This window comes from Oncorhynchus keta, unplaced genomic scaffold, assembly GCF_023373465.1.
Source record: "Oncorhynchus keta strain PuntledgeMale-10-30-2019 unplaced genomic scaffold, Oket_V2 Un_contig_1599_pilon_pilon, whole genome shotgun sequence".
Taxonomy (NCBI): Eukaryota; Metazoa; Chordata; class Actinopteri; order Salmoniformes; family Salmonidae; genus Oncorhynchus; species Oncorhynchus keta.
Window position 1 is genome coordinate 588,795 of NW_026279648.1, and position 27,989 is coordinate 616,783.

Consider the following 27,989-nt stretch of genomic DNA (forward strand, 5'->3'; position numbering starts at 1 on the left):
AAAGGCAAGACAGTTTATTTAGGCCTATAGAGTGCTTAATAAAGGTAAGACAGTTTATTTAGGCCTATATAGTGTTTATTAAAGGTAAGACAGTTTATTTAGGCTGATAGAGTGTTTAATAAAGGTAAGACAGTTTATTTAGGCTTATAGAGTGTTTCATAAAGGTTAGACTGTTTATTTAGGCTTATATGGTGTTTAATAAAGGTAAGATAGTTTATTTAGGCCTATAGAGTGTTTAATAAAGGTGTTTATTTAGGCTTATAGAGTGTTTATTAAAGGCAAGACAGTTTATTTAGGCCTATAGAGTGTTTATTAAAGGCAAGACAGTTTATTTAGGCCTATATAGTGTTTATTAAAGGCAAGACAGTTTATTTAGGCCTATATAGTGTTTATTAAAGGTAAGACAGTTTATTTAGGCCTATATAGTGTTTATTAAAGGCAAGACAGTTTATTTAGGCCTATATAGTGTTTATTAAAGGTAAGACAGTTTATTTAGGCCTATAGAGTGTTTAATAAAGGTGTTTATTTAGGCTTATAGAGTGTTTAATAAAGGTAAGACAGTTTATTTAGGCCTATAGAGTGCTTAATAAAGGTAAGACAGTTTATTTAGGCCTATATAGTGTTTATTAAAGGTAAGACAGTTTATTTAGGCTGATAGAGTGTTTCATAAAGGTTAGACTGTTTATTTAGGCTTATAGAGTGTTTAATAAAGGTAAGACAGTTTATTTAGGCTTATAGAGTGTTTAATAAATGTGTTTATTTAGGCTTATAGAGTGTTTAATAAAGGTAAGACAGTTTATTTAGGCTTATAGAGTGTTTAATAAAGGTAAGACAGTTTATTTAGGCTTATAGAGTGTTTAATAAAGGTAAGACAGTTTATTTAGGCTTATAGAGTGTTTCATAAAGGTTAGACTGTTTATTTAGGCCTATATAGTGTTTATTAAAGGTAAGACAGTTTATTTAGGCTTATATAGTGTTTATTAAAGGCAAGACAGTTTATTTAGGCCTATAGAGTGCTTAATAAAGGTAAGACAGTTTATTTAGGCCTATATAGTGTTTATTAAAGGTAAGACAGTTTATTTAGGCTGATAGAGTGTTTAATAAAGGTAAGACAGTTTATTTAGGCTTATAGAGTGTTTCATAAAGGTTAGACTGTTTATTTAGGCTTATAGAGTGTTTAATAAAGGTAAGACAGTTTATTTAGGCTTATAGAGTGTTTAATAAATGTGTTTATTTAGGCTTATAGAGTGTTTAATAAAGGTAAGACAGTTTATTTAGGCTTATAGAGTGTTTAATAAAGGTAAGACAGTTTATTTAGGCTTATAGAGTGTTTAATAAAGGTAAGACAGTTTATTTAGGCTTATAGAGTGTTTCATAAAGGTTAGACTGTTTATTTAGGCCTATATAGTGTTTATTAAAGGTAAGACAGTTTATTTAGGCCTATATAGTGTTTATTAAAGGCAAGACAGTTTATTTAGGCCTATATAGTGTTTATTAAAGGTAAGACAGTTTATTTAGGCCTATAGAGTGTTTCATAAAGGTTAGACTGTTTATTTAGGCCTATATAGTGTTTATTAAAGGTAAGACAGTTTATTTAGGCTTATATATGGAGTGTTTATAAAGGCTCAAATAGGTTATAGAGACAATTTGAACATGTAACTCTCTTCGTTCCCCTGTAGGAGTTGGGCTGGTATGACAGTCACAAGAACAGTGTTGGAGCTCTCACCACTAGACTGGCTACAGACGCAGCACAAGTACAGGGGGTAAGTAGTAAGTACACACATGAACACAACACACACACACACACACACTAACCCTCTCTCCCTCTCCAGGCGACAGGAGTGCGCTTGGCCACTCTGGCCCAGAACGTGGCTAACCTGGGCACCAGTCTGATCATCTCGTTTGTGTACGGCTGGCAGCTGACTCTTCTCATCCTGTGTGTGGTACCTGTCATGGCTGTAGCTGGAGGCATACAGATGAAGATGCTCTCTGGTCACGCTGTCAAAGACAAGAAAGAGCTAGAACAGGCTGGCAAGGTACACAACCACTCACACACACAGTCTCTTCATAGCTCCCAAAATTTGCAACAGTGAATATCTATATGTTCTTCTCTCAAGTCTAACCAGTGTGTGTGTGTCAGATTGCCACAGAGGCCATAGAGAACATCCGTACGGTGGCATCTCTCACCAGAGAGCAGAAGTTTGAGTCTCTGTACCAGGAGAACCTCATAGTGCCTTTCAAGTACGTGTGCTACAAAGTTGACAATTTCCATTATAAAAAGTCCTAGTCAATGCTGTTTTTAATGTGTCAACCGTGTCAGTCTTGTAAATGTACTATATTACTTTTGTTTATGTAATCACCCCTCTCTTTAATCTCTCTCTCTCTCTCTTCCTCTGTAGGAACTCTCAGAAGAAGGCCCATGTGTATGGCATCACATTCTCCTTCTCTCAGGCCATGATCTACTTTGCCTATGCAGGCTGCTTCCGCTTCGGAGCCTGGCTCATAGAGGAAGGCATCATGACCTTTGAAAATGTCTTCCTGTGAGTACAGCAGCTACCTTTGATTGGGTTACTTCAGTCATGTGTCCATGTTCACAACTGTCCTTATAGCCTTTTCCTGTGTGACTATAAGGCCATGTTGGAACGACTCAATTGCTTCCCTAATATGGGTTCTTGGTGGACACAGGAACAGTAGTGTGCCGATTTGTGTATACATTGTACAATACAGCTCAGGTACAGTAGTGGAGGATGTGTGTACATTGTACAGCTTAGGTATAGTAGAACACACCCCGGACCAGCTCATCTAGGCCTGACAAGAAGGTCCAGTATTGTGGTTAATCATTACCTAACTGGGAAGTGTGTTGGAGGTCAACGCTGATCTAGGGACTCATCACCGTAGCAACAATGGCCATATAGCCATGACATGTCTAACATGTGACCCATAGGAATGGATGTTATAGAGTAGATATCACGACTAAAGGCTTAGATAACATTTTATTTGAAAAGGTGTAAGTCAGTCATAACACTGTCATAACAGCAACATAACGTCTGTCATAAACAGATGTTACTATTGTCATTAAAGCGGCAATATGCAACTTTTTTGCCGACCCAACCAAGTCTAAGAAGCAGTAAGTATGTTCTATTTTCTATATTTCTATGCATTCATTTTTTTAAAGTTTAGTTTTTGCGTCTTTTACTTAATTTTTTTTTACACCAGCTTCAAACACCTGAAAATACCATATTTTGGATTAGTGAAAATATATTTCACAGCGGTTTAGATCGTACAATGATTCTCTTCTGCTTGTTTTGTCACATAAACTAAAATTAGACAAACTATTAGAATTTTAGCAACCAGGAAATGGCAGAGCAATTTCCTACATATTGCACCTTTAAGTGTCATGCGGTTGTATTGTCACTTTCAATGTGAAGTTCAAATTTCTCTGGCATAACTTCAAGATAATTTAAGTTTAACCTAAATGAGACTTTAGCGAGCTTGATACACTGTTTTAGCATTTGTGACGCAAAACCAATGCTAATTATTTCGTGCTTCATGTCAAAATCATAGCATCTTAAATGGATTGTGTAACTCGATGCAGTTATTTATCGCTTTTCATTACAGTGTTATCTCAAAACTCTACATGGGCAAATCATTTGAATCAAGGCAGGAAATAGCAAAAGTAGGCTAGGTGCTGAAATACTTCAGATTAGGATTATGAGAAATAGTCTGTAGAAATGTGTTTTAAAGGCTCCAATTGATGTAGCGGCTCTCAGATGGTCAGGGAGAGCATTCCATAGGCAGGGGGCAACGGAGCAAAAGACTCGGTCCCCCATATTACAGAGACGTGCCCTGGGGACTTGAAGTGGTGATTTGGACATTGATTTGAACATGAAGCTCGTAAATATAATATCGGTAACATTGACTTGCTTTGGATTTGTGCCACGAATGCTAAAATGTTACCATTTGGAAACAGTGGCTGGGTAAACAAAACCAAAGCAGCTCATAGACTGCTTACAGGGTAAGGAAACCAATATGTCATTTTGAACTTTGGGTGAACTATCCCTTTAAGATACATGTTAGACAGAGAGAAACCTGCTCTCTCTGTCTCTCTCTCTCCAGGGTGATCACTGCAGTGTGAACTATCTCTTTAATATACATTATATACACTGCTCAAAAAAATAAAGGGAACACTTAAACAACACAATGTAACTCCAAGTCAATCACACTTCTGTGAAATCAAACTGTCCACGTAGGAAGCAACACTGATTGACAATAAATTTCACATGCTGTTGTGCAAATGGAATAGACAACAGGTGGAAATTATAGGCAATTAGCAAGACACCCCCAATAAAGGAGTGGTTCTGCAGGTGGTGACCACAGACCACTTCTCAGTTTCTATGCTTCCTGGCTGATGTTTTGGTCACTTTTGAATGCTGGTGGTGCTTTCACTCTAGTGGTAGCATGAGACGGAGTCTACAACTCACACAAGTGGCTCAGGTAGTGCAGCTCATCCAGGATGGCACATCAATGCGAGCTGTGGCATAAAGGTTTGCTGTGTCTGTCAGCATAGTGTCCAGAGCATGGAGGCGCTACCAGGAGACAGGCCAGTACATCAGGAGACGTGGAGGAGGCCGTAGGAGGGCAACAACCCAGCAGCAGGACTGCTACCTCCGCCCGCCTTTGTACAAGGAGGAGCAGGAGGAGCACTGCCAGAGCCCTGCAAAATGACCTCCAGCAGGCCACAAATGTGCATGTGTCTGCTCAAACGGTCAGAAATAGACTCCATGAGGGTGGTATGAGGGCCTGACGTCCACAGGTGGGGGTTGTGCTTACAGCCCAACACCGTACAGGACGTTTGGCATTTGCCAGAAAACACCAAGATTGGCAAATTCTCCACTGGCGCCCTGTGCTCTTCACAGATGAAAGCAGGTTCACACTGAGCACATGTGACAGACGTGACAGAGTCTGGCGACGCCGTGGAGAACGTTCTGCTGCCTGCAACATCCTCCAGCATGACCGGTTTGGCGGTGGGTCAGTCATGTGGGGCCGCACATGTGCTCGCCAGAGGTAGCCTGACTGCCATTAGGTACCGAGATGAGATCCTCAAACCCCTTGTGAGACCATATGCTGGTGCGGTTGGCCCTGGGTTCCTCCTAATGCAAGACAATGCTAGACCTCATGTGGCTGGAGTGTGTCAGCAGTTCCTGCAAGAGGAAGGCATTGATGCTATGGACTGGCCAGCCCATTCCCCAGACCTGAATCCAATTGAGCACATCTGGGACATCATGTCTCGCTCCACAGACTGTCCAGGAGTTGGCGGATGCTTTAGTCCAGGTCTGGGAGGAGATCCCTCAGAAGACCATCCACCACCTCATCAGGAGCATGCCCAGGCGTTGTAGGGAGGTCATACAGGCACATGGAGCCCACACACACTACTGAGCCTCATTTTGACTTGTTTTAAGGACATTACATCAAAGTTGGATCAGCCTGTAGTGTGGTTTTCCACTTTAATTTTAAGTGTGACTCCAAATCCAGACCTCCATGGGTTGATACATTTGATTTCCATTGATAATTTTTGTGTGATTTTGTTGTCAACACATTCAACTATGTAAAGAAAAAAGTATTTAATAAGAATATTTAATTCATTCAGATCTAGGATGTGTTATTTTAGTGTTCCCTTAATTTTGTTGAGCAGTGTACAAAAGTATGTGGACACCCCTTCAAATGAGTGGATTTGGCTATTTTAGCCACACCTGTTGTTGACAGGTTTATAAAATCGAGCACAAACCATGCAATCTCAATAGAAAAACATTGGCTGTAGAACGGCCTTACTGAAAAGCTCAGTGACTTTCAACATGACACCGTCGTAGGAGGCCATCTTTCCAACAAGTCAGTTCGTCAAATTTCTGCCCTGCTAGAGCTGCCCCAGTCAAATGTAAGTGCTGTTATTGTAAAGTGGAAACGTTTAGGAGCAACAACGGCTCTGCTGCGAAGTGGTAGGCCACACAAGCTCACAGAATAGAACCGCAAAATCGTTTGTCCTCGGTTACAACCCTCACTACCAAGTTCCAAACTGCCTCTGGAAGCAACGTCAGCACAATAACTGTTCGTTGGGAGCTTCATGAAATGGGTTTCCATAGCTGAACAGCCGCACACAAGCCTAAGATCACCATGCACAATGCCAAGCGTCGGCTGGAGTGGTGTAAAGCTCGCCACCATTGGACTCTGGAGCAGTGGAAAATCGTTCTCTGGAGTGATGAATCACGCTTCACCATCTGGCAGTCCGGATTTGGCAGATGCCAGGAGAATGCTACCTGCCCCAATGCATAGTGCCAACTGTAAGGTTTGGTGGAGGAGGAATAATGGCCTGGAGCTGTTTTTCATGGTTCGGGCTAGGCCCCTTAGTTCCAGTGAAGGGAAATCTTAACGCTACAGCATACAATCACATTCTAGATGATAAAACCAAATCTGTTCTTGCACCCCAACTAGCATCACCACCCTGGATGGTTCCAACCTTGAATATTGGACATCTATAAGTAAGGTGTCTGGCTAGACTGCAAACTTCCTTCCAGACTCACATCAAACATCTCCAATCAAAAATTCAGAGTCGGCTTTCATTGACAAAGCCTCCTTCACTCACGCTGCCAAGCTTACCCTAGTAAAACTGACTATCCTACCGATCCTCGACTTCGGCGATGTCATCTACAAAATGGCTTCCAACACTCTACTCAGCAAACTGGATGCAGTCTATCACAGTGCCATCCGTTTTGTCACTAAAGCACCTTATACCACCCACCAGACTTGTATGCTCTAGTCGGCTGGAGCCAGACCCACTGGCTCCAGGTCATCTACAAGTCCATGCTAGGTAAAGGCTTATCTCAGTTCACTGGTCAGATGGCAACACCCATCCTGACCTCAATCTCACTGATCATCCCTAAAGCCAACACCTCATTTGGCCGCCTTTCGTTCCAGTACTCTGCTGGACTGGAATGCAAAAATGCTGAAGTTGGAGACTTTTATCTCCCTCACCAACTTCAAACATGCTATCCGAGAGCTGGCTTACATAGTCTAAAAACCCTTTTTCACCTACCTCATTCCCATACTGTTTTTATACTGTTTTTATTTATTTACTTTTCTGCTCTTTTGCACACCAATATCTCTACCTGTACATGCCCATCTGATCATTTATCACCAGTGTTAATCTTTGTATTTTCGCCTACCTCCTCATGCCTTTTGCACACATTGTATATAGACTGCCCATTTTTTCTACTGTGTTATTGACTTGCTAAATTGTTTACTCCATGTGTAACTCTGTGTTGTCTGTTCACACTGCTATGCTTTATCTTGGCCAGGTCGCAGTTGCAAATGAGAACTTGTTCTCAACTAGCCTACCTGGTTAAATAAAGGTGAAATAAAAAAATAAATAAATAAAATTCTAGAAGATTCTGTTCTTCCAACTTTGTGGCAACTGTTTGAGGAAGGCCCTTTCCTGTTTCAGCATGACAATGCCCCCGTGCACAAATTGAGGTCCATACAGAAATGGTTGTTCGAGAACAGTGTGTAGGAACTTGACTGGCCTGCACAGAGCCCTGACCTCAACCCCATCGAACACCTATGGGATGAATTGGAACGCCATTGTGATGGTTACAAGCTAAAAAAACTTATTTGGCACTATATAGAACCATTTGTTTTTAGTGTATAACCTGTTCTGTCTCTCTCTCTCTCCAGGGTGATCTCTGCAGTGCTGTACGGAGCCATGGCAGTAGGAGAGGCCAACTCCTTCACGCCTAACTATGCCAAAGCCAAGATATCAGCATCTCACCTTATGTTCCTTATCAACAGAGAACCTGCCATAGACAACTGCTCACAGGAGGGAGAAACACCAGTACACACACACACACACACACACACACACACACACACACACACACACACACACACACACACACACACACACACACACACACACACACACACACACACACACACACACACACACACACACACACACACACACACACACACACACCACATCACATCCAGTGGCTATCACAGTGGAGAGTTGTGGAGTGATTGTATAGTACATGCCAGGAGATTATTTCATGAAAGGATGTTCTTCTGCCTCCCTCTCTTCCCTCCAGGACCACTTTGATGGTAACGTGCGTTTCCAGGGGGTGAGGTTCAACTACCCGTCCCGTCCAGACCTTGCTGTCCTGCAGGGACTGGAGCTGAAGGTGCAGAAGGGCCAGACTCTAGCCCTGGTGGGCAGCAGTGGCTGTGGGAAGAGTACGACCATACAATTACTGGAGAGGTTCTACGACCCACTACAGGGCACAGTGGTGAGTACACACACACACACGTTATGTTCTTCTATCCTCGTGGGGACCTAAAATTAATTTCCATTCAAAACCCTATTTTCCCTAACTCCTAACCCTTACCATAACCCGAACCCGAACCTAACTCCTAACCCTTACCATAACCCGAACCTAACTCCTAACACTAATTGTAACCCTAAACCTAACCCCTAAACTTAAAATAGCCTTTGTCCTGATGGGGATGTGGGAAATGTCTCATGAGGGAGATTTTTTTTTTACTATCCTTATGGGGACTTTTGGGGATTTTAGGTCCCCACAAGGATAAAAAACCCAACCTACACACACGCAAACGTTTTCACACACGTGTATACACACATTGATTATTAAAGCTATATGTACTGTATGTTTAATGACCACTGTCACCAGTCAGACAGTGAGATATTTGCTGGAATTTTTATATGCAAAAATACATGAAAACATAGAGCCCTCATGTGTCTCCTTGTGTGACTGTGTAGATATTCTCCTACTGAAACACGGTTCTATAATTACTGATTGACAGGCCAGGATGTTGACACTGTTGCTTCATAACGCTCTACTATACTGGCTCTACTGTACTGAGACCTTGTGGGTTATGATCCTGCTCAAAGTGCAGTTGTGTGTTCATGTGGAGGTTATTGCCCTGCTAAGGCCACTGATAAAATGACAAACACTAGAGGAGTATCCAACTTTGATGTTAACTCTTCCTCCTGCTCTTCTTCCTCAGATGTTGGACAACAGTGATGCTAAGAAGCTGAACATCCATTGGCTGAGGGCCCAGATGGGCATCGTATCCCAGGAGCCTGTGCTGTTTGACTGTAGTCTGGCAGAGAACATTGCCTACGGAGACAACACACGCAAAGTTACCATGGAGGAGATCCAGAGTGCTGCTAAAGCTGCCAACATACACAGCTTCATAGATGACCTGCCTCAGGTACACACTAATACTACTACTGTCACCACTACTACTATTACCACCAATACTACTACTGTTACCAAAACTACTATTACCACCAATACTACTACTGTCACCACTACTACTACTACTGTCACCACTACTACTACTGTCACCACTACTACTACTACTCCTGTCACCACTACTACTACTACTACTGTCACCACTACTACTGCTACCACCAATACTACTACTGTCACCAAAACTACTATTACCACCAATACTACTACTGTCACCACTACTACTACTACTGTCACCACTACTACTACTGTCACCAATAATACTACTACTACTACCACCAATACTACTACTGTCACCAAAACTACTATTACCACTAATACTACTACTGTCACCACTACTACTACTACCACCAATACTACTACTGTCACCACTACTTCTATTACCACCAATACTACTACTGTCACCACTACTACTATTACCACCAATACTACGACTGTCACCACTACTACTACTACTACTGTCACCACTACTACTACTACCACCAATACGACTACTGTCACCACTACTACTACTACTACTACCACCAATACTACTACTGTTACCAAAACTACTATTACCACCAATACTACTACTGTCACCACTACTACTACTACTGTCACCACTACTACTACTGTCACCAATAATACTATTACTATTACCACCAATACTACTACTGTCACCACTACTACTACTACTCCTGTCACCACTACTACTACTACTACTGTCACCACTACTACTACTACCACCAATACTACTACTGTCACCAAAACTACTATTACCACCAATACTACTACTGTCACCACTACTACTACTACTGTCACCACTACTACTACTGTCACCAATAATACTACTACTACTACCACCAATACTACTACTGTCACCAAAACTACTATTACCACTAATACTACTACTGTCACCACTACTACTACTACCACCAATACTACTACTGTCACCACTACTTCTATTACCACCAATACTACTACTGTCACCACTACTACTACTACCACCAATACTACTACTGTCACCAAAACTACTATTACCACCAATACTACTACTGTCACCACTACTACTACTACTGTCACCACTACTACTACTGTCACCAATAATACTACTACTACTACCACCAATACTACTACTGTCACCAAAACTACTATTACCACTAATACTACTACTGTCACCACTACTACTACTACCACCAATACTACTACTGTCACCACCACTTCTATTACCACCAATACTACTACTGTCACCACTACTACTATTACCACCAATACGACTACTGTCACCACTACTACTACTACTGTTACCAATACGACTACTGTCACCACTACTACTACTATTACCACCAATACTACGACTGTCACCACTACTACTACTACCACCAATACTAGTACTACTACCACCAATATGACTACTGTCACCACTACTACTACTACTACTACCACCAATACTACTACTGTCACCACTACTACTACTACTACTGTCACCAATATTACTACTACTACCACCAATACGACTACTGTCACCACTACTACTACTACCACCAATACGACTACTGTCACCACTACTACTACTACTACTACTGTCACCACTACTACTACTACCACCAATACTACTACTGTCACCACTACTACTACTACTACTGTCACCAATATTACTACTACTACCACCAATACGACTACTGTCACCACTACTACTACTACTACTACTGTCACCACTACTACTACTACCACCAATACTACTACTGTCACCACTACTACTACTACTACTGTCACCAATATTACTGCTACTACCACCAATACGACTACTGTCACCACTACTACTACTACTACTACTACTGTCACCACTACTACTACTACCACTAATACTACTACTGTCACCACTACTACTACTACTACTGTCACCAATATTACTACTACTACCACCAATACGACTACTGTCACCACTACTACTACTATTACTACTGTCACCACTACTACTACTACCACCAATACTACTACTGTCACCACTACTACTACTACTACTGTCACCAATATTACTACTACTACCACCAATACTACTACTGTCACCACTACTACTACTACTACTGTCACCAATATTACTACTACTACCACCAATACGACTACTGTCACCACTACTACTACTATTACTACTGTCACCACTACTACTACTACCACCAATACTACTACTGTCACCACTACTACTACTACTACTGTCACCAATATTACTACTACTACCACCAATACGACTACTGTCACCACTACTACTATTACCACCAATACTACTACGGTCACCACTACTACTACTACTACCACCAATACTACTACTGTCACCACTACTACGACTACTGTCACCAATAGTAATACTACTATTACTACTACAACTGTCACCAATACTAATACTACTATTACTACTGTCATCACTACTACTACTACTACTACTACTGTCACCACTACTACTACTACCACCAATATGACTATTGTCACCAATACTACTACTACTGTCACCAATACTACTACTACTACTATTACTACTAATACTGTCACCACTACTACTATTGCTACTACTGTCACCAATACTACTGTACTACTACTGTCACTAATACTACTACTGTCACCAATACTACTACTACCACCAATACTACTACTGTCACCACTACTACTACTACTACTGTCACCAATATTACTACTACTACCACCAATACGACTACTGTCACCAATACTACTACTACCACCAATACGACTATTGTCACCACTACTACTACTACTACCAATACTACTACTGTCACCACTACTACTACTACCACCAATACTACTACTGTCACCACTACTACTACTACTACTGTCACCAATATTACTACTACTACCACCAATACTACTACTGTCACCACTACTACGACTACTGTCACCAATAGTAATACTACTATTACTACTACAACTGTCACCAATACTTATACTACTATTACTACTGTCATCACTACTACTACTACTACTACTACTACTGTCACCACTACTACTACTACCACCAATACGACTACTGTCACCAATACTACTACTACTGTCACCAATACTACTACTACTATTACTACTAATACTGTCACCACTACTACTATTGCTACTACTGTCACCAATACTACTGTACTACTACTGTCACTAATACTACTACTGTCACCAATACTACTACTACTACTTCTACTACTGCTAATACTACTGTAAGCATCTTCTGCTTTTGTAAGTTTGGTTTCTTGAGATCTCTACATCAGCACCAATACCTTAATAGTGTCAGCATGGTCAGATAACCACAGACAGACTGATAGTGCCGTGCCAGAGATAACACTGCAGGTCATTACTGGAGTAATGTCGTCTTAGTGCTGTTCCCTGTGTAAGGGTGAACTGTCTTTCACTCTGAGGGTTTACCACCTGTAGGACTGAAAGAAGTTATGAGCTGGTTTCACACACAGATTAAGCCTAGTCCCAGACTAAAAATAGATTTTAAATGGCCTACGTGTGTTAGTCCCGGACCAGTTTTAGGCTGGGATTTGATGCAAGGCGCATTACAGAGCACTACACAGCCAACAATACGCCTTTCAAATACATTTCCCCCAGATGTTCACGGAGATCGCGTTCATGGGAAACGCTGCGCATATCAGCTCAATCGTAAATGGAATCCCGGCCTTAATCTGTGTCCGTAAAACCAGCCCTAGGAGTTATGTCATGTGTGAGATGACGAGGATAACCTCTTTCTTTCTCTCCATCTCCCTGAGTAGAAGTATGACACCCAAGCTGGTGACAAGGGGACCCAGTTGTCAGGAGGACAGAAGCAGCGTATAGCCATTGCCAGAGCCATCCTCCGCAACCCCAAAGTCCTGCTGCTGGACGAGGCCACCTCGGCACTGGATACAGAGAGCGAGAGGGTGTGTGTGTGTGTGTGTTCTGTTAAACTATATATATATATATATATATATATATATATATATATATATATATATATATATATATATATATATATATACACACAGTTGAAGTCGGAAGTTTACATACACCTTATCCAAATACATTTAAACTCAGTTTTTCACCATTTCTGATATTTAATCCTAGTAAAAAGTCCCTGTCTTAGGTCAGTTAGGATCACCACTTCATTTTAAGAATGTGAAATGTCAGAATAATAGTGGAGAGAATGATTTATTTCAGCTTTTATTTCTTTCATCACATTCCCAGTGGGTCAGAAGTTTACATACACTCAATTAGTATTTGGTAGCATTGCCTATAAATAGTTTATCTTGGGTTAAACGTTTCAGGTAGCCTTCCACTAGCTTCCCACAATAAGTTGGGTGGATTTTTGCCCATTCCACCTCACAGTGCTGGTGTAACTGAGTCAGGTTTGTTGGCCTCCTTGCCTACACACTTTATCAGTTCTGCCAACAAATGTTCTATAGGATTGAGGTCAGGGCTTTGTGATGGCCACTCCAATACCTTGACTTTGTTGTCCTTAAGCCATTTTGCCACTACTTTGGAAGTATGCTTGAGGTCATTGTCCATTTGGAAGATCCATTTGCGACCAAACTTTAACTTCCTGACTGATGTCTTGAAATGTTGCCTCAATATATCCACATAATTTTCCTCCCTCATGAGGCCATCTATTTTGTGAAGTGCACCAGTCCCTCCTGCACCAAAGAACACCCACAACATGATGCTGCCACCCCCATGCTTCACGGTTGGGATGGTGTTCTTCGGCTTGCTCCCTTTTCCCTCCAAACATAACAATGGTCATGATGGCCAAACAGTTCTATTTTTGTTTCATCAGACCAGAGAACATTTCACCAAAACGTACGATATTTGTCCCCATGTGCAGTTGCAAATGGTAGTCTGGCTTTTTTATGACGGTTTTGAAGCAGTGGCTTCTTCCTTGCTGAGCGACCTTTCAGGTTATGTCGATATGTGACTCGTTTTACTGTGGATACAGATACTTTTGTACCTGTTTCCTCCATCATCTTCACAAGGTCCTTTGCTGTTGTTCTGGGATTGATTTTCACTTTTCGCACCAAAGTACGTTCATCTCTAGGAGACAGAACGCGTCTCCTTCCTGAGCGGTATGACGGCTGCGTGGTCCCATGGTGTTTATACTTGTGTACTATTGTTTGTTTAGATGAACGTGGTACCTTCAGGAGTTTTGAAATTGCTCCCACGGATGAACCAGACTTGTGGAAGTCTACAATTATTTTTCTGAGGTCTTGGCTGATTTCTTTTAATTTTTCCATGATGTCAAGCAAAGGGGCACTGAGTTTGAAGGTAGGCCTTGAAATACATCCACAGGTACAACTCCAATTGACTCTAATTATGTCAATTAGCCTATCAGAAGCTTCTAAAGCCATGACGTAATTTTCAGGAATTTTCCAAGCTGTTTAAAGGCACAGTCAACTTAGTGTATGTAAACTTCTGACCCACTGGAATTGTGATACAGTGAATTATAAGTCAAATAATCTGCCTGTAAGCAATTGTTGGGAAAATTACTTGTGTCATGCACAAAGTAGATGTCCTAACCGATTTGCTAAAACTATAGTTTGTTAACAAGATATTTGTGGAGTGATTGAAAAACAAGTTTTAATGACTCCAACCTAAGTGTATGTAAAATTCCTACTTCAACTGTATACCTCTATGTGGATTCATGATACAGACGTTTTAACTACTGTATGTATTTGTCTCTGTTCTCCCTCCCCAGGTGGTGCAGGAGGCCCTAGATGTGGCTCGACAGGGCAGGACGTGTATCGTGGTGGCCCACCGCCTTTCCACCATTCAGAACGCTGACCTGATCGCTGTCTTCCAGAAGGGAGTGGTGGTGGAGCAGGGCACTCATCAACAACTACTGTCCCAGAGAGGAATATACTACTCACTGGTCACCACACAGCTGGGCCATGGCAGAAACTGAGGGAGAAGAGGAGGATGGGGGAGAGAGGGGCTGAGTGTGCAGGGAGGGGTTGAGGTTGCAGGGGGTTGCTGGGAGGGGCTGAGTGTGCAGGGAGGGGTTGAGGGTGCAGGGGGTTGCTGGGAGGGGCTGAGTGTGCAGGGAGGGGTTGAGGGTGCAGGGCGTTGCTGGGAGGGGCTGAGTGTGTAGGGAGGGGTTGAGGGTACAGGGGGGTATTTTGTATATAAAAGGAAGAGGTGGTGGTGCTGTATTTCAGTTACAGTGCCTTGCGAAAGTATTCGGCCCCCTTGAACTTTGCGACCTTTTGCCACATTTCAGGCTTCAAACATAAAGATATAAAACTGTATTTTTTTTGTGAAGAATCAACAACAAGTGGGACACAATCATGAAGTGGAACGACATTTATTGGATATTTCAAACTTTTTTAACAAATCAAAAACTGAAAAATTGGGCGTGCAAAATTATTCAGCCCCCTTAAGTTAATACTTTGTAGCGCCACATTTTGCAGCTGTACAGCTGTAAGTCGCTTGGGGTATGTCTCTATCAGTTTTGCACATCGAGAGACTGAAATGTTTTCCCATTCCTCCTTGCAAAACAGCTCGAGCTCAGTGAGATTGGATGGAGAGCATCTGTGAACAGCAGTTTTCAGCTCTTTCCACAGATTCTCGATTGGATTCAGGTCTGGACTTTGACTTGGCCATTCTAACACCTGGATATGTTTATTTTTGAACCATTCCATTTTAGATTTTGCTTTATGTTTTGGATCATTGTCTTGTTGGAAGACAAATCTCCGTCCCAGTCTCAGGTCTTTTGCAGACTCCATCAGGTTTTCTTCCAGAATGGTCCTGTATTTGGCTCCATCCATCTTCCCATCAATTTTAACCATCTTCCCTGTCCCTGCTGAAGAAAAGCAGGCCCAAACCATGATGCTGCCACCACTATGTTTGACAGTGGGGATGGTGTGTTCAGTGTGATGAGCTGTGTTGCTTTTACGCCAAACATAACGTTTTGCATTGTTGCCAAAAAGTTCAATTTTGGTTTCATCTGACCAGAGCACCTTCTTCCACATGTTTGGTGTGTCTCCCAGGTGGCTTGTGACAAACTTTAAACGACACTTTTTATGGATATCTTTAAGAAATGGCTTTCTTCTTGCCACTCTTCCATAAAGGCCAGATTTGTGCAATATACGACAGATTGTTGTCCTATGGACAGAGTCTCCCACCTCAGCTGTAGATCTCTGCAGTTCATCCAGGGTGATCATGGGCCTCTTGGCTGCATCTCTGATCAGTCTTCTCCTTGTATGAGCTGAAAGTTTAGAGGGACGTCCAGGTCTTGGTAGATTTGCAGTGGTCTGATACCCCCCCATTTCAATATTATCGCTTGCACAGTGCTCCTTGGGATGTTTAAAGCTTGGGAAATCTTTTTGTATCCAAATCCGGCTTTAAACTTCTTCACAACAGTATCTCGGACCTGCCTGGTGTGTTCCTTGTTCTTCATGATGCTCTCTGCGCTTTTAACGGACCTCTGAGACTATCACAGTGCAGGTGCATTTATATGGAGACTTGATTACACACAGGTGGATTGTATTTATCATCATTAGTCATTTAGGTCAACATTGGATCATTCAGAGATCCTCACTGAACTTCTGCAGAGAGTTTGCTGCACTGAAAGTAAAGGGGCTGAATAATTTTGCACGCCCAATTTTTCAGTTTTTGATTTGTTAAAAAAAGTTTTAAATATCCAATAAATGTCGTTCCACTTCATGATTGTGTCCCACTTGTTGTTGATTCTTCACAAAAAAATTGTTTTATATCTTTATGTTTGAAGCCTGAAATGTGGCAAAAGGTCGCAAAGTTCAAGGGGGCCGAATACTTTTGCAAGGCACTGTATTTATTCAAAAAGTATCACATCTGTACCATAGAGTGCTTGTGTGCCAAATGAATTCATGGAACACACACATATACACACACGTCTGCGCATTACTGTAAACTGCACAGAACTAAGCCAATGAGACGCTGAAGCAGTGTGTATCCTCAACATTCAGATTATTACATTGATTTGTTCAATTGTTTTGGGCTTAAAGTAAAACTCCACCCAAAAACGATATTTTGGTATTTATTTCATTTGTCCAGGTTATGTAACTTTCAATATACAGAAATCCTCCCCATATGGGGCAGCAGGTAGCCTAGTGATTAGAGCAATGGACTAGTAACCGAAAAGTTGCTAAATTCGAATCCCCGAGGTAAAAATCTGTCATTCTGCCCCTGAACAAGGCAGTTAACCCACTGTTCCTAGGCCGTGACTGTAAAGGATTTGTTCTTAACTGACTTGCCTAGATAAATAAAATGATGCATCTTGCATCATATCATACGAAGCAAAATGCATCATACAGGGATGATTTCTGTATTTTGAAAGTTACATATCTTGAAAACTTGAGTGCTGACAAGCAAAACATTTGGGATCATGTCAACAATGGACGAATGAAACAAATACCAAAATGTAGTTTTTGGGTGTAGTTTTCCTTTATTAAAGGCCCAGTGCAGCCAAAAACTAGATTTCCCTGTGCTTTATATATTTCCACACTATCAGGTTGGAATAACATAGTACACAAAATAACTGCACAACACTGCATTTGCACTCTGTTCATCGCTCTGCATTTAGATATATTCAAACTGATACTGTAAAATCGTCACGGTTTTCTAATGGTGAAGGAGAGTCGGAACAAACTGCAGCACATATATTGTGATCCATGTTTATTTACACAAGGTAACACGAATCCAAAACACAAACTCTACAAAACAATAAACGTAGTGAAACCAAAACAGCCTTAACTGGTGCAAACTAACACAGACTAAGGACATCAAGACACTCAGGACAATCACCCACAATACAACCAAAGAATATGGCTGCCTAAATATGGCTCCCAATCAGAGACAACGATAAACACCTGCCTCTGATTGAGAACCACTTCAGACAGCCATAGACTCTCCTAGAACACCCCACTAAGCTACAATCCCACTAAGCTACACACCACATACAAAAACCCATGTCACACCCTGGCCTGACCAAATACATAAAGAAAAACACAAAATACTTCGACCAGGGCGTGACAAAAATTGTACATCCACTGTATGTCATCTGTATACCAACTTATATATTTCCACACTATGAGATAATAAAGGTGATTCTAAAATTGTGAAAATTATGATAATGCCCTTTTAGTGTAAGAGCTGTTTGAAAAGCCCGCCCGGAAATTTTGGCCTGCCTGGTGACATCACCAGGCATACATTGGTTTATTGACCAATAAGAAAGAGTTCAAAAACTCTCTGACAATAACAGCTAGTTTTCAGTTTTCCCCACTCCGACAGTCCTAGCAAAATTCTTGCTTGAGAAATTGCTCTTCGCTAACCAGTCATTTTTATTTTTTAAATTACAATTTTAATTGAAAACAATCACAGTAAGGTACTTAATTGTTACCCAGAAATTATTTGATATTGCGATAAAAACAGCTGCATTGGACCTTTAATGTTGAGAGGAATTCTTTTTGAAATGATCATGAGATGTGGCCTTCCAAACGGTCTCTGTGCTATGCTCATGCTACTGGAAGTGCCTGAGGTATTTAAAAGGACCAAAGAGTTCCTGAATGTTTTGTTTACCTTAACTGTAGGTAATATGTTGAGTGATATACACACACACACCTGAGGGTTGGGGCTCAAGCACTGACAGTATATTGATACAAACCACTTCCTGTTTCTACGTTGCACTGAATTAACTAACCTCTGCTTGGGTATGTACTGTATGTATGCATTACTTTTTTCCTTTTGTAAACAGGTATCATTAATAAAGATGTTTTATTTGAATATTTGGGCTCATGACATGATTCAATCACTTTGATTTGTCAGTTCAATCACACTAAACAACTTTCATATTCAATAAAACATTTTCCAAGTTTACATTGTCAGTCAAGTCAATACTATAATTTTCCTACTGTAAAGTGGGTTACATCATTTTCACTACTTTAGGCATTAAAACAGCTTCTTTTCATTTTGTTGACTGAATCAAATGCAGCGTTCATCTTTTATCACTTTTCTATCATTTACAACAAAAAAACATGCTGAAAATCTCAAGACTGTCTGAAAGGTAGTAACACAATGGCCGTGTTGGAGAGCATCAAAAATCAATATTGTGACAGTAATGTTCAATATTACAGACATCTACTACATAAAATTGCATATTGCATAGGGCGGCAGCCTATGGATCTGGCATAGGAGTGGTAGAGCTATTCAGCAGCTTAAAGTCTAAAAAGTCTGGTCAATTAGGGAGCTATTCAATCAAAACCACTAAGCAGATCTCTGGGGACAGACTAAAATAAGGACACAGCAAAAAGGCACATCATAATTTACTTGGGTTTCCTTCCGTCTCACCCAAACACTGTTTCATTGATCATATCCAGCCAAATGCATAATCCTCTACTGATGTGCAAAACATAAAAACAATCATTTTTCTTGCCATGGAAACTGGAAAACAATTTTGATTGAGTAGGGCCCTTATATAATACCCATGAGGCCTGAGGTGAGACGGTAGTCAAAGACAACATGACCCGTTTCTCTGTTTCTCAATTTCACAGCTACGATGACAGTTACGTTCTAAAAGAGTCATTTCAACCAACCAAGAACATCTATGCCTCAGTCACTCTTCTGGAAAAGCCAATCAATGTAGAAATAGAATACTATTCATGAATCACTAATGACCAGGGACAGGTGACGCGATGCTAAGCTGGTCACTGCAGAGTGGAAGTGTATGGTGACGGCGAGTTAGGATGTGTATGTTAGCTTAGCGGTGTACAGTGCATGGCATGGGTTAACACTAAATGTTTCTCACAACATAAAAACAGACGAAATCTAAACAGAATCGTGGTAGGAAATTCAATCTATACATTTTGAAAACAGGGAATCCCCGATCTAGCTGCTACATAAAATCACAGAAAATGATTCACTAAGTGCAAAATTAACTAATTTGTTGAGCTGCATTTAAACAAATAACACATTTTTATTTTTTAAATGTAGAAAACAATAATTGTGCCTTTGCATTGATCTGTGCAAAACTAAACTATTATTGACTACCATCTACAAACTGTGTGTGTGTGTGTGTGTGTGTGTGTGTGTGTGTGTGTGTGTGTGTGTGTGTGTGTGTGTGTGTGTGTGTGTGTGTGTGTGTGTGTGTGTGTGTGTGTTAGAGCTGAGCTGTGGTAGCGAGATGTAACATCTCATGTAGGGAGGTAACCAGGTTCTGGAACAGTGTTTCTGCATCTGTCTCTCGACTGGACTTCCACGCTGTACAGGAAGCCACGATCCTGAAACAGGAAGTACAAGTTAGATACTGGACACTTGTAGAGGTTTTAAAAAATCTGTCCATCATAGAGAGGACGGAACAACACAGCTGCACTATCTAACCACTACTATTAAACTTCACCCTTGACCTCACCTTGACCCTACTAACTAGATGATACGGAAAACAGCTGGAATAGTAACTGTTATCTGACCCAGAATGCATTGTCCAGAGTCCAGGACCTAAAGCACCAACCTTTATCTAGAGGTATCTACTCAGAAGGATATCTAAACACCATCACTCTCCCTACAGTATTATGTCATCAGAAAGACAGGGGGAAGGGGAGGGTACCAAATAATTTTACATCCTCTAGTCTACCTAAAATGTAGTTTATTTTAGTAATGCACTCATTTGTTGTAGGTTGGAGCTGATGATGTTGTGTGGGGTCAGTGTGTGTGTGTGTGTGTGTGTGTGTGTGTGTGTGTGTGTGTGTGTGTGTGTGTGTGTGTGTGTGTGTGTGTGTGTGTGTGTTAACTGGTCAAACTGTGAATGATGTTGTGTGGGGTCAGTGTGTGTGTGTGTGTGTGTGTGTGTGTGTGTGTGTGTGTGTGTGTGTGTGTGTGTGTGTGTGTGTGTGTTAACTGGTCAAACTGTGAATGATGTTGTGTGGGGTCAGTGTGTGTGTGTGTGTGTGTGTGTGTGTGTGTGTGTGTGTGTGTGTGTGTGTGTGTGTGTGTGTGTTAACTGGTCAAACTGTCAATGACAGTGTGTGTGTGTGTGTGTGTGTGTGTGTGTGTGTGTGTGTGTGTGTGTGTGTGTGGATGTGTGTGTGTGTGTGTGTGTGTGTGTGTGTGTGTGTTTACTGTTCAAACTGTGGATGATGTTGCGTGGGGTCAGTGTGTGTGTGTGTTTACTGGTCAAACTGTGGATGATGTTGCGTGGGGTCGGTGTGTGTGTGTGTGTTTACTGGTCAAACTGTGGATGATGTTGCGTGGGGTCAGTGTGTGTGTGTGTGTGTGTGTGTGTGTGTGTGTGTGTGTGTGTGTGTGTGTGTGTGTGTGTGTGTGTGTGTGTGTGTGTGTGTGTGTGTGTGTGTGTGTGTGTGTTTACTGGTCAAATTGTGGATGATGCTGCATGGGGTCAGCTGTTGCACAGCAACTCATTGCCTTCCTGAAGACAAACAAAGTATACAAAATGCTTCAGTCTGGTTTTAGACCCCATCATAGCACTGAGACTGCACTTGTGAAGGTGGTAAATAACGGCGGTAAATAATGGCGTCAGACTGAGGCTCTGCATCTGTCCTTGTGCTCCTAGACCTTTGTGCTGCTTTTGATACCATCGATCACCACATTCTTTTGGAGAGATTGGAAACCCAAATTGGTTTACACGAACAAGTTCTGGCCTGGTTTAGATCTTATCTGTCGGAAAGATATCAGTTTGTCTCTGTGAATGGTTTGTCCTCTGACAAATCAACTGTAAATTTCGGTGTTCCTCAAGGTTCTGTTTTAGGACCACTATTGTTTTCACTATATATTTTACCTCTTGGGGATGTCATTTGAAAACATAATGTTAACTATCACTGCTATGCGGATGACACACAGCTGCACATTTCAGTGAAATATGGTGAAGCTCCAAAATTGCCCTCGCTGGAAGCCTGTGTTTCAGACATAAGGAAGTGGATGGCTGCAAACGTTCTACTTTTAAACTCGGACAAAACAGAGATGCTTGTTCTAGGTACCAAGAAACAAAGAGATCTTCTGTTGAATCTGACAATTAATCTTGATGGTTGTACAGTCGTCTCAAATAAAACTGTGAAGGACCTCGGCGTTACTCTGGACCCTGATCTCTCTTTTGACGAACATGTCAAGGCTGTTTCAAGGACAACTTTTTTCCATTTATGTAACATTGCAAAAATCTGACATTTTCTGTCCAAAAATTATGCAAAAAAATGAATCCATGCTTTTGTTACTTCTAGGTTAGACTACTGAAATGCTCTACTTTCCGGCTACCCGGATTAAGCACTAAATAAACTTCAGTTAGTGCTAAATACAGCCACTAGAATCCTGACTAGAACCCAAAAATGTGATCATATTACTCCAGTGCTAGCCTCCCTACACTGGCTTACTGTTAAGGCAAGGGCTGATTTAAAGGTTTTACTGCTAACCTACAAAGCAGTACATGGGCTTGCTTCTACCAATCTTTCCGATTTGGTCCTGCCATACATACTTACTACCTACACATACGCTACGGTCATAAGACGAAGACCTCCTAATTATTCCTAGAATTTCAAACACCTGGAGGCAGGGCTTTCTCCTATAGAGCTCCATTTTTATGGAATGGTCTCTGCCTACCCATGTGAGAGACGCAGACTCGGTCTCAACCTTTAAGTCTTTATTGAAGACTCATCTCTTCAGTAGGTCCTATGACTGAGTGTAGTCTGGCCTAGGAGTGTGAAGGTGAACAGAAAGGCACTGGAGCAATGAACCGCCCTTGCTGCCTCTGCCTGGCCGGTTCCCCTCTCTCCACTGGGATTCTCTGCCTCTAACCCTATTACAGGGGCTGTGTCACTGGCTTACTGATGCTCTTCCATGCCGTCCCTAGGAGGGGTGCGTCACTTAAGTGGGTTGAGTCACTGACGTGGTCTTCCTGTCTGGGTTGCCTCCCCCCAATTTGGGTTGTGCCGTGGCAGAGATCTTTGTGGGCTATACTCGGCCTTGTCTCAGGATGGCAAGTTGGTGGTTGAAGATATCCCTCTAGTGGTGTGGGGACTGTGCTTTGGCAAAGTGAGTGGGGTTATATCCTGCCTGTTTGGCCCTGTCCGGGGGTATCATCGGATGGGCCACAGTGTCTCCTGACCCCTCCTGTCTCAGCCATCCAGTATTTATGCTGCAGTAGTTTATGTGTCGGGGGCTAGGGTCAGTCTGTTATATCTGGAGTATTTCTCCTGTCTTATCCGGTGTCCTGTGTGAATTTAAGTATGCTCTCTCTAATTCTCTATTTGTTTCTTTCTTTCTCTCTCTCGGAGGACCTGAGCCCTAGGACCATGCCTCAGGACTACCTGGCATGATGACTCCTTGTTGTCCCCAGTCTACCTGGCCGGGCTGCTGCTCCAGTTTCAACTGTTCTGCTTGCGGCTATGGAACCCTGAACTGTTCACTGTGACTACTATTATTTGACCTTGCTGGCCATTTATGAACATTTGAACATCTTGGCCATGTTCTGTTATAATCTCCACCCGGCACAGCCAGAAGAGGACTGGCCACCCCTCATAGCCTAGTTCCTCTCTAGGTTTCTTCCTAGGTTTTGGCCTTTCTAGGGAGTTTTTCCTAGCACCGTGCTTCTACACCTGTTTGGGGTTTTAGGCTGGGTTTCTGTACAGCACTTTGATATATCAGCTGATGTAAGAAGGGCTATATAACTCTGTTTTATTTTATTTGTGTGTGTGTGTTTACTGGTCAAACTGTGGATGATATTGCATAGTGTCAGTGTGTGTGTGTGCTTACTGGTCAAAGTGTGAATAATGTGGCGTGGGGTCAGTGTGTGTGTGTGTGTGTGTGTGTGTGTGTGTGTGTGTGTGTGTGTGTGTGTGTGTGTGTGTGTGTGTGTGTGTGTGTGTGTGTGTGTTTACTGGTCAAACTGTAGATGATGTTGAGTGGGGTCAGTGTGTGTGGATGTGTGTGTGTGTGTGTTAACTGGTCAAGCTGTGGATGATGTTGCGTGGGGTCAGTGTGTGTGGATGTGTGTGTGTGTTTACTGGTCAAACTGTGGATGATGTTGCGTGGGGTCAGTGTGTGGGTGTGTTAGCCCACCTGTCGTCTCCGATGCGGTAGAAGAACCCGTAGCCATGGTGCACCATGGGAGCAACCGCTCCCAGGACTGTGGTGTAGCCAACCAGACTGGTGGACAGGGTAAAGTTACCGCCCCCGCCACTGGAGAGAGAACACACACAAATTACACACACCATAAACACACACACACACACACACACAAACACACCTCTTGGAATACAGTGGATCAGTGAAAAGGTCTGGCATAGGAAGTCCCTCCTCCTTGGCGATCAGGTAAAGGCCCAGGAGATGTCTGTCAAAACCTTTTCCGTTCTGTGCCTCAGCCATCAGTTTGTTGTGCTTGTTGAAGGCCAGCAGCAGGGCTTTCCTCTTAGCCTCAGCCTGGGAGACATACAGAAAGTCAGAGTGTAAGTATCCTGGTCGCCAGATTTACATGTATGGCATGACAATATATGAAGAACTAATCGTTTACTGGATACACACACTCTCACACTTACGCTGGCTGCAGGGAGGAGCATGGTATGGCACCAGTTCTGTGCCTCCAGGGTACAGGGCCTCATGGTCTCAGTCCTGCCATGGTAGAACCTTCTGGTCATCGCTGTCTCATAGCAACTACCTAACCTGGGAGGGGGGATTATCATCAATCATCAGTTATGGAGAGAATATTGGGGAGGAAGGATGGATGAAGTTGATGGATAGATGGATGGACGGGTGGGTGGGTGGATGGATGAATGTTGGGTGGATGGATGGATTAATTGGATGGATAGTGAATGGGGGGCCAGCTCCAAGCATAAGAGACATAAGCCGTTGCTTAAGGTCCCAGGCCGCTAGGGCGCCCTCAACCTCACCACAAATTATTATTATTTGAGAGAATAGTAGAATACACTAGTTGCAAGGTCGAAATGTGGTTCTACACCAGTAATTTCTCTCTTGTTATGCTCTGGCAGTCAATCAATTCACATCAATTAACATTTCTTAAATTGGTAAGTTAGTCTAGCCAGCTATCTAAACTTGTAATCATGGCTGAACACCGACCAGGGTGTCTAAGGGCCCTGACCTCCAGGGGGCCCCTATTGATTTTGTTAGTCACTCACTCTATCATCATTAACATGGCATAAGTCATGGCAAAATGTGTAGAATTACAAGAAATTCGTTTTAAAACTGAAAATAATGTCTCTCCACCCCATGGCCTAGCTTAGGCCCCAACGAAATCTCGCTGAGGGCCCCCAAAAGGCTAGAACCGGCCCTGGCTGGATGGATGGTATTACCTCCCATGCTGTCTGTAATAAGCCAGTTGAAGGGCCAGTTGTATGAAGGTGTCTGGGTGGAGCTTCCTCTGTTTGATGGCTGCTTTCCCAAACGAGGTGAACGCATAACACACCACCTGCAAGTCCTGAGTCTGGAGACACACACACAGGTGTCTGTCAAACCAGATATCACACAGATTAGAGTTGTGTGTGTGTGTGGTGGGGAGAGTAAGGGCCTGTGAGGGTGTGTTTGTGATGAACACAACACCTGCGATGGTCCAATCTGACGACCAGGGAGATGCACAGAGTCATGAATGTGTGTGTGTGTGTGTGTGTGTGTGTGTGCTCACAGTCTCGAAGTACTGTTGCTTGGCATGTGCAACGTCACTCCTGACTCTGTCATCCACAGTGAAGACCAACTCTTCAGGAAGAGGCATAGGCCGCACCGTCTCAGAGCCCTACATAGACACACACATCAACAAATATACTGTTGCTTACTCACAGTGAAATTAACCTGTTTATTACCTGATACATGGCAGCATAATAGAGAGCCACCTTATCCTGTTGTTCTCAGGTGTGAGCTACGGCGTAAAATCTTCTAAATAGAACCAGAGTGTAGTTTTATGCTGAGCCGGCATGCTTACGCCCAGGCGCCCAGAGTGTAGTTTTATGCTGAGCCGGCATGCTTACGCCCAGGCGCCCAGAATGTAGTTTTATGCTGAGCCGGCATGCTTACGCCCAGGCGCCCAGAATGTAGTTTTATGCTGAGCCGGCATGCTTACGCCCAGGCGCCCAGAATGTAGTTTTATGCTGAGCCGGCATGCTTACGCCCAGGCGCCCAGAGTGTAGTTTTATGCTGAGCCGGCATGCTTACGCCCAGGCGCCCAGAATGTAGTTTTATGCTGAGCCGGCATGCTTACGCCCAGGCGCCCAGAGTGTAGTTTTATGCTGAGCCGGCATGCTTACGCCCAGGCGCCCAGAATGTAGTTTTATGCTGAGCCTTACGCCCAGGCGCATGTTTTATGCGCCCAGCCCAGGCGCCCAGAATGTAGTTTTATGCTTTTACGCCCAGGCGCCCAGAATGTTTTATGTTGAGCCGGCATGCTTACGCCCAGGCGCCCAGAGTGTAGTTTTATGCTGAGCCGGCATGCTTACGCCCAGGCGCCCAGAATGTAGTTTTATGCTGAGCCGGCATGCTTACGCCCAGGCGCCCAGAGTGTAGTTTTATGCTGAGCCGGCATGCTTACGCCCAGGCGCCCAGAATGTAGTTTTATGCTGAGCCGGCATGCTTACGCCCAGGCGCCCAGAGTGTAGTTTTATGCTGAGCCGGCATGCTTACGCCCAGGCGCCCAGAATGTAGTTTTATGCTGAGCCGGCATGCTTACGCCCAGGCGCCCAGAATGTAGTTTTATGCTGAGCCGGCATGCTTACGCCCAGGCGCCCAGAATGTAGTTTTATGCTGAGCCGGCATGCTTACGCCCAGGCGCCCAGAATGTTTTATGTTTTATGCTGAGCCGGCATGCTTACGCCCAGGCGCCCAGAATGTAGTTTTATGCTGAGCCGGCATGCTTACGCCCAGGCGCCCAGAATGTAGTTTTATGCTGAGCCGGCATGCTTACGCCCAGGCGCCCAGAGTGTAGTTTTATGCTGAGCCGGCATGCTTACGCCCAGGCGCCCAGAGTGTAGTTTTATGCTGAGCCGGCATGCTTACGCCCAGGCGCCCAGAGTGTAGTTTTATGCTGAGCCGGCATGCTTATGCCCAGGCGCCCAGAGTGTCTCACACTCAGCAATACTTATGCGTCCGGTTTAGCAGGCCAGTAAGACACTTATAATTAAAGACAAACAAGATATACAGTCACTGAAAATAAGTTCAATAGAAACAGAATTTACCTTCCACTTGCCGTCTGTAGCTTTGAGCTGCTGATCCACATAGTAACAGTGAGTTACCAGCACCATGGCATCATAGGGGGCATGCTGCAACACACACCAGCAATTACCATATTTAGGAGCAGACTCACAACAAAACATCATTACACTACTGCTAACAGAGGAGCAATCATCTCTCTCTCTACAAAACAGTAACACACGTCACAATTGGATCCGAAGGTTCCGTCGGCGAAGGAGAGGGAGTTGTAGGACTTGTCTCCCCAGCGGATGGTGGGGTCTCCTGTCAGCGCTTCCCGGGTCACCTGGAGGCAAAGGCCAAAGGTCAGATTATACCATACTAAGGATGGTATGGATGCCTGTGGTGTGTGTGTGTGTGTGTGTACGTACCAGTGTGTAGTTCTCTGAAGTAGCGTAGGGTTTAGCATCGTCCAGTGAGACCACAAAGAGACTGCTCTGGATGGTCTCTAAGATGGTCTTATTGGCTGGATCTATACCTATCAGATACTCCCTGGCC

General features: G+C 43.0%; 2 protein-coding genes across 8 annotated transcripts in view; one reads left to right on the top strand and one right to left on the bottom strand.

Moving 5' to 3' along the window:
- The window catches only part of LOC118376272 (ATP-dependent translocase ABCB1-like), a 46,402-nt gene extending 31,132 nt beyond the window's left edge, over nt 1-15,270 (top strand). For all 5 annotated transcript variants that reach the window (XM_052502689.1, XM_052502690.1, XM_052502691.1 and 2 more), the window contains 9 exons: nt 1,680-1,763; nt 1,833-2,036; nt 2,141-2,241; nt 2,400-2,540; nt 7,726-7,882; nt 8,139-8,336; nt 9,076-9,282; nt 13,070-13,216; nt 15,022-15,270. In XM_052502689.1, coding sequence (XP_052358649.1) covers nt 1,680-1,763; nt 1,833-2,036; nt 2,141-2,241; nt 2,400-2,540; nt 7,726-7,882; nt 8,139-8,336; nt 9,076-9,282; nt 13,070-13,216; nt 15,022-15,228 — 1,446 coding nt within the window. In that variant the 3' untranslated portion in view covers nt 15,229-15,270. The remainder of the gene's footprint in view (nt 1-1,679; nt 1,764-1,832; nt 2,037-2,140; nt 2,242-2,399; nt 2,541-7,725; nt 7,883-8,138; nt 8,337-9,075; nt 9,283-13,069; nt 13,217-15,021) is intronic.
- Nucleotides 15,271-17,963: 2,693 nt separating this feature from the next.
- LOC118376271 (peroxisomal carnitine O-octanoyltransferase-like) overlaps nt 17,964-27,989 on the bottom strand; it is a 28,012-nt gene continuing 17,986 nt past the window's right edge. For all 3 annotated transcript variants that reach the window (XM_052502696.1, XM_052502695.1, XM_052502697.1), the window contains exons 8-16: nt 27,863-27,988; nt 27,676-27,777; nt 27,479-27,562; nt 25,939-26,046; nt 25,610-25,740; nt 24,839-24,962; nt 24,550-24,722; nt 24,363-24,482; nt 17,964-20,578 (exon numbers count right to left, since the gene is read on the bottom strand). In XM_052502696.1, coding sequence (XP_052358656.1) covers nt 20,458-20,578; nt 24,363-24,482; nt 24,550-24,722; nt 24,839-24,962; nt 25,610-25,740; nt 25,939-26,046; nt 27,479-27,562; nt 27,676-27,777; nt 27,863-27,988 — 1,089 coding nt within the window. In that variant the 3' untranslated portion in view covers nt 17,964-20,457. The remainder of the gene's footprint in view (nt 20,579-24,362; nt 24,483-24,549; nt 24,723-24,838; nt 24,963-25,609; nt 25,741-25,938; nt 26,047-27,478; nt 27,563-27,675; nt 27,778-27,862; nt 27,989) is intronic.